Raw genomic sequence first — 14,488 nt, 5'->3', positions numbered from 1 at the left:
AACGTAACACAGCCTGAACAAGCGTGATATGAAATAGTATCACTTTCATCCATCTTCCTTTACTGTTACATTGTTTACATTTTTATTCTTTACACTCCTTTTATATTCTATTTACTTATTTATATTGTTTTCTATTTATTCTCTTTATATTGTCTATTTTAAATTCTGTTCATCTCATTTTTTTCTGTATTTGTATCCTTCCTGACTTTTTTCTTTTCTGCCCCTATAAGCATAGTCTCCCAATTTTGTTGCACCTTTTGCAATGACAATAAAGGCATTCGTTCAGTACTTTAACTATCAGTAAAATTTTTGTTTTATTTTCCCCTAATTACTTGCAGCCCAAGTTAATCCTATAGTATTTGACCATGAAAAAGAATCAGACTATGGTAAGTATTTATGTGGCATGGCAGAGTAACGTGTAGTGCTGTCACCCCACCTCTCTATGGTTAGTAGTTTGAAAACTAACGTGCGGATTGCCCCCCCGTCCAAAGACAGTTTTGTGAACTGGCATTTCAAATTTGGCCATAGTATATATATATATATATATATATATATATATATATATATATATATCCCAGGTATGGCCTGGTATCCCGTCTACGGTGTTCCCTGCCTCGGCCTGTATGCCACTGGGAAAGCAACCAGCGACCCGTGACCTTGTGTTGGGCAAGTGGTTTAAAGATGGATAGAGATGGTATCTGATGCTCCTGTTCTATCACTGGCGTACAGACATGGGGCAGAGACCATCAGACCAGGCTCCCCAGCTACAGCACTGCGTCAGAATCCAGCTCTTAAAACTGACATGTAATATTCACAAAAAAAGCTAACCCATTTGTTATGCGGGAATACATTTATTGATATTATATATCTTTTTTTGCATTGCAAACAGTGTGACGAGTATCATTTTCAAAGAGTAAATCTAGACTGCACATCCATTTGTTAACATTATATTCACATAAGTAATTATAACAAACATATTTCCATATTGATTACAGTACCTATTAATCAAGAGGGTCGTACTTTTCATTATAAAGGACAAATTAATTTTTAATGTCTTTAATAATTGCTTAAATTCTAGAAGAAATCCCAGATTTTCTCAAGATGGAACGACTGACTTCCTTCAGTGAATGGCAACCTGAAAAAAGAGAAAGAATTTCACCGTAAAGTACCATTAAATCATTATCAATTCTATCATATTTATAATCAATCTAAATATAAGGGTCATATATTTTTCTTCTTTAACTGGACCTTTGCACCACTGCTGCCACGCAGCTCCACTGGGGGCAGTGGGGGGGTCACAGCGGGGCTCAGAATCCAGTCTGTTCTCTGTGAGTCTGCAAGTTCTCCCCGCAATGGGAGGGTTTCCTCTGGGCACGCGGGTTTCCACCACAGATACGCAGTTTTGGCTAACAGGCATCTCTAAATTAGCCATACCTTATGATTGTGAGTGTATGTATATGAGCTGTGATGTACCCCCCTGGGGGCCCCTGAAAAGGTAGAGCTGGCCCTGTGCACCCCAGCCATATGCTGCTGCCCCCCCCCCCATGACCCAGGCCAGGATAAGCAGTTAAAAGATGGATGGTTGGACCGTTATACTTTTTTAGAATATGAAGCATGACTTGTACCTGTCAGTGCTACTGCAAGGCGAAGTTCTTCTCGCACCAACTGTAAAATTTCTCTGACGCCTTTTTCACCCTGGGAGAGATACAGTCCCTTATTTCATTACAGCGCTGCTTCCTTCTGGATTACAGTCTAGACCCGCATTTCAATCTTAAACAGAGATACATATGAATACTGATACATACTGTATATTTACCATATTGAATCACATTGTATCTGATATGCAGATAAAAAGGTCTAACCATTGAAATAAACTAGTGAAAATACAGAGACCCACTTTTAACTATATATCAAGCTTAGTTATATCTTATATCTCTAGTTTTCCCAAAATAAATTAGCATCTATTTCTTTGACCAGTAACCTGACAGTAGACTAACAATTACGGACATTACGGTTTGGTTTCAACACCCCCCCCCCCCCCCCCCCCCGCCCAGCCCCCTGAAGACACACAGTAATCCCACAGTATCCTACATCCATAGCAATGACAATGCCCATGCTTACAATAAGCATATGAGAGCAGTGACAAAGTGTAATTTAGCAATTATGCATAATGAATAAATAAATCACTAATGGGGGTGTAACGATATACTCAGTCCATGAGAATGAGACAAGACGATATTTTAACAATATTTTAAGGAAAACTTCAGAGAGGAAATATATTACTGGAAAGCAGCCGTTTATTTGATTAGTTTGAAAGACAAAAAATCCTAAATTATGCAGATGTATGGTGAGAAGTTTTAAATAATCACCATCATCAAATGCAATAAAGAACAGAACAAATATCTAGCACCTTAAAATATTTCACCACAAACTCAAATGACAGGATTCTCTCGTATTTGACTACTCAATTGAACATAAAATAGAATAGGGGTTAAGGGCCCAGCTCAAGGGCCCAACGGCAGTGGTATTTGGCCAGTCATGGGATTTGAACCAGTGATCTTCTGATACACGCACACAGCAAGCCAACTGCAGTGCAATATTGGAAACAAGTGGTATCTTACATCACAGCTGAGTCCCCAGAGGATGGGCCGCCCCAGGAACACAGCCCTCGCACCCAAGGCCAGAGCCTTCAGCACATCTGTCCCCCTCCGTACTCCCCCATCTAGGAAAACCTCTACTCTTCCACCCACTGCTTCCACAATCTCCGGGAGGGCGTCGATCTGTGTGAGGATATTGATTAAAGACCCTGAAATGTGTTAGCGGTTCAATTGCAAATACCGGCACGCTGTCCGGGTTTATGACTTGGGAGTACTGACAGAACATCGCGTGAACAAAGCAGAAGCAGGAAATGACACCATCAGTCCCTTATACTCCATGTAGACCGACATTCACTGGTAAATTCAGATGTTCCCTAAATGGTAGCTACTCCATTTCTGTGCTAATACTCACAGTAGCCAAAACGCCATCTAGCTGTCGTGCCCCATGGTTGGAGACAAGTATTCCATCGATGCCATATTTGAGAGCCTCCTTGGCATCTTCAGCTGGAAAGAACAAATACTGCCAATTTCAGATATCATAAACTGCATTTCCTTTATATACATTACATTAATCCCTGACACTGGTGTCCTATCTGTGGCACGCCTATATTTTGTGCCATATGCTTTCTGGGACAAGATCCCAGCTACCCTGACCTCTGACCAGGAAAGACCATAGAAGATCGATGGATGGATGGATGGATGGATGGATGGATGGATGGATGGATGGATGGATGGATGGATAAAACCCTGACAATGGGGGTATTACCTCCAGTAATATTTCAAAGTAACTTTGCAGGTATGCGATTTTTGCGGTAAGATTCTGTCGCATAGTGTGCATTTAATCAGTAAAACCTACTTGGCAGAAAAAAAAACTGATTTGAAAAATGTCGTCAATATACTGTATAATGAAAGGCAATGGGGGAGAAAATTTGAACGCTCTATTTAATACTCCTGGATCACTCACCGGTCAGAATCCCTTTTAACACCACTGGCAGGGTCGTCATGCTTTTCAGCCAAGCAATATCTTCCCATTTCAGACTTGGATCTATGCTCCGGGCGACATACAGGGCCAAGCTGTTATCCTCCCCGAAATTTTCTTTTGAGGAAAAAGCCAGATCAGGGGACTCAAAATTCACCATGCTGAAATAAAACCAACAGACCTTGATTACGAAATTAAATTAGCCAGAAACTGTTATTGTTTTCATTGGACGCCGGGGCTGGCTCCGGAACCCCCCGCTCCAAATATTGATTTCCCAGCTCAATGGCACCTTGTTGACTCTTCTCAAGTCTGACTCGCCGTGCCAAGAAAAAGACCCCAGAAAGGTTGAGAAGTTCACACTGTGACATTGTGGCTTGAAAAAAAAGTGGTGGGGGGGGTGTGTCATTACCGAAAATACGAGCCCACATTTGAACCTTCGTCTCTCTGAAATGGTAATAATTCATCTGCTTGCATGGAAGAGGAAGTGAATAATTATACAAGGATGCTTAAAGTACAGGTCTTTTCATTGAACCCATAAGGGGAAAGTCCCTTTACATGAATGACACACTGTATTAAATGCAAGCTATGCAAAGCTTTATAAATCTCACCAGTTTTTCATGGGTAAAAGGTTCCCCAAGACAGAAGAAAATATCTGCCGCATAAATATAGAAAAGAAACAAGTCGGTACCTGATTTGATAACTGAAAGTGTGAAAAATATATTTTTGTTGGAAAACCAATAAAATATTTCCATTATCATATGTGGATTTTTGTTTGAGTAACATATGGTTCTTGGTAGTCTTATGGATGTCACTCCAGTGAATATGATAGAATAGAGACGCTTTTTCAATGCCTGTGGGGTAAATCTTGCTCTCTCTGAGACAGACATGCTGCTGAGAGTAAGCTTGGGGGGGCCACCTTGCGGCACCCAGGGAGCTGGTGGGGGGGGGGAGGGGGGCTAAAAGCCTTGCTCAAATGCTTGTAGATGTACAACTGTTCTGCCATGGTCGAGCTCGAACCAGTGACCTTCCAATCACATTTACAGAGATTTGGCCGATTTAGCTTCTCTTGGGAATAATTAACATGACGCGTGGTGACCAGGCCGTGATGTAAAAGGCCCATCAAAATAACAGGCGACATCATCCTGCACGGTCCTCTGCAAAAATAACAGGCGACATCATCACGGTCCTCTGCATTCAAGTCTGCAGACCATAACCTCTTATACGTCTGCATCACATTGCATTAGTTGATATACCTGTTTCCAGAAGGCATTTACACGTTCTACTTGTACAGTTCTCTATCCCTCCATAATCTAGCCCTGGATTTGCTTAATAAAGACCAGATGTCAGCATGCGCTCTCCTATTTCCTTTTGCAGCCCACTGACTTGGCAATTCGGGGAGCCCGGTTCCTTTGTGGTCGGACTGTCTCCCCTGACACTGAATGGTTATGGGTCCAGTCCTGGAACCGCCTCATGCCGCAGAATTTAATTGCTGCCATGATGTCTGGACAGGGCCTTTATACTGATGCACGTAAAAAGAGACCTACTCTGGACATCTTGCTGTAAACAAGTGTCTTAGAGCACAATGAGCAACCATTTCCAAGAATAAAATCTATGCTCAAATTTAAAAAGAAATGATAATGCGGGCAGTGAAGCTCGGTTGGATTTTTTTCTCGTAGCGAGCTTGACAGTCATCCTGTGTGTGAGGTGTTGCTGCAGATTGGGAAAACTTGGCTGGTTTAAAACTATTCAGAAATGGTGAAAAAGCGATTGTGGGGAAGGATAATTTCCTCATTTAAGGGGGTAGCAGAGATCTAGCGACGACTTGGATCATCATTTACCAGATGCACAGAAGTACTTTTCACACAACTAACACTCAAGGGTGCGATTTAGCTACTGACAATCACAAGAAGGTAATGAGGGGTGTTTTAGTCAGCTACACAAAAAGTGTATTTTTACAAGGTATAATCGCACTTAAATGCTCTACTTAAACAAGGATTAGTTTATATTATGGACCCAACAATACATTGAATAGCACTGATGCATTAAAACTAAATTATGTGCTGAATTGGATGTATTAATAGACATCTAACATGTTCATATGAGAGAAAGGATTGTAATATATTAGTTTCTTTAGGAAATGTTCTCAGTTTTTACTATAGATTATATTTACAGAACATGCATCTAATAATAAATAAAGTCTTGTAATATATTAGAATGTTTCAGTTATATATTTGAAGTTTAGAGAAGGAAGTTTACTTAAATTTTCAGGAGATTTTCTCTTTTAAATAGATGGACTCTAGAATGTTGTAAAGTGTATCAAACTACATCGTGTTACTATATATATATATATATTTCCTTTATATTGACGTGTACACTGTCATTAACATTGTATAAAAACCCTTTTGCTCCACTTAACAGGGGGTGAATTGAACATGTTAATAGCACAGGAAGCTTTAATAGAGGACTGTGTTTTGTTAAGTGGTATTTTGCCAGGTGATTACCTACCTGAGATTAGAGGGGAGCTTAAACTGGTTGCGCACGTCATTTCGGCGCCTCCCGAGGTACGGCGTGTCCACTGTGACAAAGATGCCCTTGTACCCTGCCTTTTCTGCTCGTCTCACCAGCGACAGGGTCAGATCGCGGTCTTTGTAGATGTACAGCTGCATCCACCGCAATCCCCCCGGAGCCGCCGCGGCCACTTCCTCGATAGTGGACGTCGCCCAGGAGCTAAGGGTCATCCCCGTGCCCACGGCCCTGCAGGCTGCGAAATCGCAGCAATACCGAAGGGAAAATGCAGCGCATCTCTTAAAATCCGCCTGTTATTAATCGCGCGTGATCTCAGAAACTATTAGTTGCATTCGCGTCTGAATTATGAAACAAGACTGAAAAGAAAAACGTTGTAAATTCCGATATTGTGGTGCCATGGCGCCACCAGGTGGAGGAAATGTGTTCAATGCAGTGCAGGAAGAAACATTCTCCCTGAACAATGAATTTTATTGTTAAAATGATATACGCTAAATTTACACAGTAGTATGTTTTACACGTGTAACAAAGTAACAACGCTGAAGTTAGACACAAACAGCTCACAGATGCTATTTGCCTAAATAAGGCAGCTGCCCCATTTGTACTGCTCTGTTCCAGCTGCCTCAATGGGCAGCAGCGTATTTTCACACCTTCAGAGGTGTCTGGTCAAGTTCTTGTGTCCATGTGTGTTTCTGTTGGGCATTTTGGCTTCCACTCACAGTACAAGGTGGAATGGTATCTTTAATCTGCCCTGCATATCTCTCTCTCTCTCTCTCTCTCTCTCTCTCTCTCTCTCTCTCTTTCTCTCTCTGTGTGCATTTACACTGTGATAGACTAAAATTCTCCCCTGTGTGTTTCCTCTGGAAGGTTCCAGCCTTACAGACACCCTATACTGGACCGAACAAGTTTAGCAATGCTCTTTATATGGAAAAAAAATAATAAAATCATATATGAGTCCTGCAAATGCAGTGTCGGCCCGTTGTCTGAGCAGTGTTTTAATGTGTGAAATGAATCATCCCAGGCACAAAAAATATCTCAAAAAAAATAAAAATCTGACGTTGCCTAGGTAGTTTACACACTGTATGGAAAACAAAGGTGATCCATTGCAAAGCTGCATGAAGTAGTTATTTCCTTTAGCCCATTGTACGAAATCAGAGCATGACCAGTCAGCATTTCTAGCTCAAACAGGACGTTAAGGGGCAGTGTTTGCACATTAGCCATCAGTGGAAATATTAACCAGGACTGAGTTGACCTTCTGGGATGTTTTTCGGGCTGCGTGATTTACCTCGCGCAGTTGCCGTCTCCCCGTCTGCATGGGCCATCCTTTGCATGGCGGTTGCCGACACGCACACAGGCATGTTGATCTGCTGTCCAAGCACTGACACGCTCAGGTCCACCTTGGAGACATCTCGGAGCACACGGGGGCAGAACTTCCACCTTATTGTTCATTTTTTGGAAGCATTTATTACAGAAGACATGACGTCACTTTGGGTCCTGTTGTATCCTCTGTCGTCCTTTAATATCATTACCACTGCACTATTGTGTTTTTACACTAATAGCTAATTATAATAATGGATCCATAAGCACTTAACTAGTTAAGGAATGCAGCAAGAGTGGAGTCAGTGCCACACATATGCATGCTATGCAACCTAAAGACATCGATTAGCCTAAAAGCATTTTCTTATCCAGTGGAAACATGCAAAGTCCTCACACACACATACAGACACACATACACACACACACTGGAAGTCATATCTTTGTGGGGACCGTCCATTCATTTCTATGGGCAAAACCCTAATCCCAACAATGACAACCTTAACCCCTACCCAACCGTAAGTAACTTACACAAATCACATCAATAGTAGCAAGCACACTGCCATTTCCGTATTAATTGGAACTGGACTGTAATGCGAAGGCAACAGCTTCATTTCCGTACAATTAAGCATACCTGGAGAATGCCGCTATATTGTCGGCTAACGTTTCCTCATCGTCTGCTCCGGAGATGTAGTAATCGAAGATGACTTTCGGAAGGATCCTCTTGGCTTTCTCTTCATAATCGTTGACGCACACTAACTTCTCTGACATGTTCCCAGCAGATAGCACACTGGCCTCTTCCACAACAGATTTCTAGCAAGGCTGAGGGGTCATCTGTGAATGATTGATGTGGTCAGTTTAAGGTAGACTTCTGTCTGGACTTCCATTTCAAATCCAGGCCTTGTTTTCAGGTCTCCCATGTAGTTAGTTTAATCATTACTGATTCGGATTGGCCATAGAGGCTTCACACCTGGCTCATCAGCGATAAGATAGCTTTTATTAGACCCACGGGTGGGAAATTTGCATTTTACAGCAGCAAAGTGGACAGAGCAACAGAAATAAGCAGAATGCAGAAAGTCCTTAAGCAATAACACTAGTATCAAACAATAGAAAATAAGAAATATCCATCCATTTTCCAAACCGCTTATCCTACTGGGTGGGGTCTGGAGCCTATTGTGGGAGCAATGGGCACGAGACAAGGAATAACCCAGGATGGGGGGCCAGCCCATCGCAGGGTACACTCACACACCTTTCACTCATGCATGCACACCTATGGGCAATTTAGCATCTCCAATCAGCCTCAGCATGTTTTTGGACTGTGGGGGGAAACCGGAGTACCCTGAGGAAACCCCACGACGACATGGGGAGAACATGCAAACTCCACAAGTAACCCAAGCGGAGACTCGAACCCGGGTCCCAGAGGTGTGAGGCAACAGTGCTAACCACTGCACCACCATGCCACCCCTAAAATAAGAAATAAAAAATAAAATAAAATACAATATATACAATATGATCAAGAACTGTACAATATACCAAAAATAAAGTATAAATGTAATGTAGGTTATGTTGATTGATAAATAAATATGTATGTGTATATATACAAGTTATTAGCAGGAATAAAACAAGTATTATAACATAAGAACAGTCTCAGTATATGTGTGGGAGTATATGAGCATGGGATTAGGTATGTGCTTATTGTTTGTTGTGAAGTCTGATGGCAGATGGAAGGAAAGCTCTCTGTCGCACACCTTGGATGCAAGTCTGTCGCTGACGGAGCTGCTCAGTGCTGACAGTGTGTCCTGTAATGGGTGGGAGATGTCCTCCAACAGGGAATGTAGCTTAGCCAATGTTCTCCTGTCGCTCTCCACCTCCACTGAGTCAAGGGGACATCCAATGCTTGGGCCTTGAGGACCGTGATTTGAACAGCCCTGGTATAAGGCCTTTCGTGTTTATCTTAACTTATGCTTGACTAACCAGGTGAGGTGAGATTGTTTTACAGAACAGTGTCAAAACAAAGTCTAGGCTTGTGGCTCTATCGAAATCTAAGCAAGCACTTCTGATACTGTACTGTCCATAAAAGTGACAATACAGTTGGGGTCAATGCAACTGAACACACATGATGGAATCAGTGAAGTATATGCCAGGATCATGTAACTCAGAAAAAAAATCCCTAGACTTCATTAATAACAGGGAAGGTACTTTAATGTGACATGCTTCTTCACTGATCAGAATGGACGAGACACCAGAGGATATGGGGATCGTGTAGGATAAAAAATGGATACACGTGCAACATTATAAAAGAGACTGAATAATGGTCATATAAAAGTATATAAATATAAAAGTGTATATAACGCATTTCTTTGATGAACAGTGTGGCTTCTTGTCTTATACCTACGGCTGTATCATTTTAAAGGCTGCCATCCGCTTTCAGAAAAACCAAAAGGAGAAAGAACAATATCCACGAATTTATAAAGATTATTGTATAGATATTAGCATTTATTGCTTAGAAGTTTATTATAGTAAGGCAGCAGAACAGTACATATTTTTTGTTTACCGTAGCAGACACGAGAACTGACACACATTAGTGTTTTTGCTTTTTACTCTAATGTCCACATTAAAAACGAGCGCAGCCCTAAAAGATACTAAGTCGACGACCTATGAATAATTAACGTCCAGAGATCAGCTGAACAAGCACTGCAGTCTCTGACTTTACAGTTGTGCAATTATTCTTCCATTGCTGGTAACCTTCTATTATCCTGCAACATTTGAAACGACGGGGACACTGACTTTGTTCTTGGTCTATAAGGGCATAAACGAATAAACACTGCAGCACCATCTTATGTAAAGGCAACAACTGGAGCTACTACAGGCACAAGCCAAAATGAAGAGCATTGCGTTGTTAGCTTCCAGTACTATGGATGTGACATTTAGACTCACGTTGACAAACAAAATGCCTCAGAGCAAGGACATGCTCGGTATCAACAAGTCAATTGGTTTATCTCTTCATGTGACTTCTTGAACTGAATATAGGCAAATCCTGAAAATTCTCATGCTAATTCACATTTTATCAGCATTATGGATGTGACAGCAAGCAGGCCTTTGCATGGAACTGCCCTATTAAATTGCCACCACACAGAGAAAAGCAGCTCTTTGATATTTCACACAGCATAAAGCTGATTGTTTCTCTCACGGTGACTTTTAAGTTGCCTTGCATAACAACATTATATAAATGAGACAAATTAAACTACAGGACAAGGTATGCTGTTTTTATTACACTGACGACAACAAGTAATTAAAAAAGTTAAAAGGTGCTATTTTAATGAGCAAAAGTAAACAGAACTTCACAGAATACAGTGGACAGACATACATTCCCAGGGGATAAAATTAAATGTTTGTCTTTTTGATATTTTCAACTTGTACAAGCTGGATTAGGGAACTTGCATATCTTTCATGTGATGTTGAACTTGCATTTTCTCCCTCAGCTCAGGAAAGCATGCAAATAGCTTCGTTATTGAGCAAGATCTCAATAGGCATTCGTTCTTCTGAGTGTAGGATGTCGCCTGTCGATATTGATGGGTTACGCGCATGATTAGATTTATATAACCATGCTGCATTGCATATCTCTAACCCACATGATGTAACAGAAAAACATGGAGCCTGTTACGCACCACTGTTCTTCATTGAGTGTACGAGAAATTTTCAGAAGTTTCCCCATAGACTCATTGTTACGACCTCTATCAGAACTGGTGTCTAGGGCAGCTGGGTGGTAATGTACAGTAAAAGACAATGGTACATCATTTGTATATGTGTTTAGGTACAATGGTATATATTACTCTGTCAGAAAAAAATTGGTACAGCTCTTTCCTCCTAAAATATGAACGACATTAAATGATAGATGCTTTATTTGCCATTTCCACACAAGTACAGGTATGTTGGAATTCTTCCCTTTGCCAACACCATCTTATTCTCCATAGCTTGGGGGTCAGAGCACAGAGCCAGTCAATGTGCGGCACCCCTGATGCTGGGGGGTTAAGGGCCTTTCTTAAGGGCCCCTGGACATGTGGCGGATCTCCAAAGGCTGAGGCCATCTTCTGATCACGGGTACAGAGACTTAGCCTGCTCAGCCACACACAAAAATTGTTCCTCAGAGTCCATTGTTGTAGCTTAATAGATTAAAAATATATATATATTGTCATGAAGAATGGGTAGGGGGGCCTCAACCCCCGCAGTATTCAATCCAAAGTTGCACCACCATCAACTTGCAGATCTTACAAACAAAGATGGGGCTCTCAAGAAGTCCTTAAGAGTTACGGGACCATAAACCAATGGGCACAACCCCCCTACAGAAGATAAAGTGGGGCAGGGGGAGGAGGTGAGGAGAAAGGTAGAGGGAAAATGAAAATGTGCGCAGTATCCATAGCGTATGACGACAGCACGCAAATGGCCCAAAGCAAGGGTCAGGCGTAGTTTTTTCAACCGGCTGGATTATCAGGTATGGTTAGTTTCAGTCAGACCCACACCTACACCCACAGAGCAGTTCAACTGCTGCCATTGTTATTTCATCCATAGGCTAATACATGCACAGTCAACAATTATATACCCTGCCTTATGGCAGTAGAAGCTGCTAAGAGCAGCCTTTGTGCAGGTGAAGTGCATTGTGGTAACTTTTTATTCTGTGTCCCCATGAATGTAACCACTTCTTCACCACACTTGGATGGCGGGGGACTATACATTCTTACATACTGTATCAAATGACATTCATCAACTAGAACAGCAGCTTGAGATAACAAGCCCACCTTCAGTTCATTGAGCTATAACCTAATACGATCTGGCAAACCGTCCTTAAGTTCCTCCAAGAGGATGAGCTCATTAACGTAACGCGAGATCTGACATTTTACTGGCAGCTGCACCACTTATCAAAGAAAGTGTCCTTTTCTCTTGCGAATTCAAAAAAAGTTTGACCTGCCAGCTTCTTGTGGTTCCTAGAGGCTTCAGGTGCCAGCTCACAGGTACGCAGTAACGCTGCCTTAACGGTGCCATCCTGCAAACTCTCCTTCAGCAAGTGTACGACAAACATTTACACTGTTGCTGCAGACTTAGGCTATTGCAGGGAAGATGCAATGAGCTGAAAGGCACTAAAATAAGTCAACCTCTGTTTCCCAATGGACTAATGTTCTGACTGACATTGAGCTGAGTCTGGGGAAAGCATGGAAGATGAGGAAGCAGGAGTCCACTGTGCAATGGGAGGAAACCTTTCATGGCTTCAAACTCAGGCTGTCACAGTTGAAATCTCCTTTTCAGCCTCAAACCTCCTGCCTCCAGCTGAACTCTGCCTACGACGTGTTCCTTTTCCTTGGATGTGAGCTGCAAAGCACGTCAGATGCACTCTCAAGCAGAGAGCTCCATGCGAAGCGGAGAGGACACGACGGCTGATAGCGTGACTTTGGGTGGTGGCCCATGTTCGCCTCGGCTTGGTTTACCTCCCGACCCTCAGGCATCTCAGCCACGGCGACCTCACCCATGACACACGTATGAAACGGTCACACTCCCTGTTCCTCCCTGTTGCAGGCTTTTTTTTCTCACTCTGAGATGCCAAAATGTTCTGCTAACATGAGGGCATCGTAATAACATACATCTAAACTCATTTTCCAGAAATTAATCAATGCCAAACTGGACCATTATCAAAAAACAAACAAAAGACACAGTACCAACACTTGTCCTTTCTTAGGTGAGGGACACCACCTAAGAATGAGGCTATTTGCCCCACCATCAACAACAACTAGGGAAAAATCATTCGAGAAATGAACAACATAGCCCTTAACTAACTCAATCCTAACTAGTCTTCAAAGGCTACCAAGTTCTAGGCAACTTCGAATGCTGAACTTCATAACACTTGATGTGCACAGTGCAAATTGAAATGCCCAAAATTTGCACTCCCTACGAAACCTGAAAACTCCACGAGGGGATTACCTTCAACATTGCAACCCAGCAGAAAGATTCTAACTAACCAGGACTCACTCCGCATGACGGTGACCCCCTCCAAGTAGCTTGTACTTACCCGAAAGCATCAAAAAGTTCAGTTCGATGCCATCAGTGCGAATTATCCCTATTAGACTTTGCGAGTTCAATGGTACTGGGAGGTAAAGAATAAATGACACTTGTGAACATGTATGGAGAGAAAGAAAGACACACCCATAATACCTATAGTACTTACAGACGGTATGCGTGACAAATATGCTAATTACAAAGTATGTACACATGCAACCAAACCAGTATATAAACACAGGTAGATCTTCGCCTGCTAACCTCCACCTACAGGTTGGCTTTCTACAGGGTCATCAGCCAGGCACCGCCATTCCTTGATGTTTCACCCCTTTGAACCTGGAACATCTCCTGGTGGCGGGGCAGTGACAGGGATGTCTCCCAGTCACCCCCTGCAGCCTGCCCTTACGCTAGGTGGTGCCCCACTGTGTATCCCTCCTCTTCAGCCACAGCCAGAAGCTACTCTTCTCTACCTCCTCTGACAGATCTTTGGTCACTTTCCGAAGGCTTGCCCTCTCTCAGGAGGTGGACAGCTGATGTCCCCGCAAACCCACAGCAGCCAACCTCTACTGGGTAAATAGTATTTCTCCATCCTGCCTCCCCACACTCTTCCGCAAGGTCTGAGTATTTCAGTCTCTTCCGCTCCCATGCGGCCTCCACGCCTGCTTCCCACAGAATGGTTAGCTCAACGAAGAGAACCATCTTAGTACTGCTGCACCACAGCACAGTGTCTGGGTGCCGGCTTGTGCTAGAGATCTCAGCGGGGAACTGAAGATTCCTGCTCAGGTCGACTCTCATATTGTAGTCCAGGGTCACGAGAGGTGATGCCCGTGGAGGCCTCCGTAGAGCTCGCGGAGCAGCTTCTGCATCACCCTCCCCTTCTTGAACGAACCAGATGTGCCGGTCCGCTGGTAGAGGGTGCCCTCTGCTTGCTTCCCGCCTCTGCCCCTCTATGACCTCTGCCATCACGACCCGGTCGTGCCGCCACCCGTAGTGGCCTTGGGAGAGTGTGGTCCTGCAGCCTGACAGGATA

The 14,488-nt window shown here is 42.9% G+C and overlaps 1 protein-coding gene across 2 annotated transcripts; it reads right to left on the bottom strand.

Moving 5' to 3' along the window:
* Window positions 1-831: 831 nt before the first annotated feature.
* On the bottom strand, window positions 832-14,189 carry hao1 (hydroxyacid oxidase (glycolate oxidase) 1). Of its 2 annotated transcripts, XM_048973958.1 has the most exons (9): window positions 13,472-14,189; window positions 8,048-8,247; window positions 7,385-7,536; window positions 6,082-6,337; window positions 3,562-3,737; window positions 3,010-3,101; window positions 2,622-2,780; window positions 1,626-1,695; window positions 832-1,135 (listed from the first exon to the last, which is right to left on the bottom strand). In XM_048973958.1, the coding sequence occupies exons 2-9, from the start codon at window positions 8,182-8,184 to the stop codon at window positions 1,068-1,070; spliced, it is 1,110 nt and encodes a 369-aa protein (XP_048829915.1). In that variant the 5' UTR covers window positions 8,185-8,247; window positions 13,472-14,189; the 3' UTR covers window positions 832-1,067. The 2 variants fall into 2 exon arrangements, with proteins under 2 accessions (XP_048829915.1, XP_048829916.1); XM_048973959.1 differs by lacking the exon at window positions 13,472-14,189 and having other exon boundaries at window positions 7,385-7,507; window positions 8,048-8,186.
* Between the last annotated feature and the right edge of the window lie 299 nt (window positions 14,190-14,488).

The sequence above is a fragment of the Brienomyrus brachyistius genome, chromosome 14 (genome assembly GCF_023856365.1).
Source record: "Brienomyrus brachyistius isolate T26 chromosome 14, BBRACH_0.4, whole genome shotgun sequence".
Lineage (NCBI taxonomy): Eukaryota > Metazoa > Chordata > Actinopteri > Osteoglossiformes > Mormyridae > Brienomyrus > Brienomyrus brachyistius.
The sequence above is the reverse complement of the archived record's forward strand: the minus strand, read 5'-3'. Positions and strand labels throughout refer to the sequence as shown.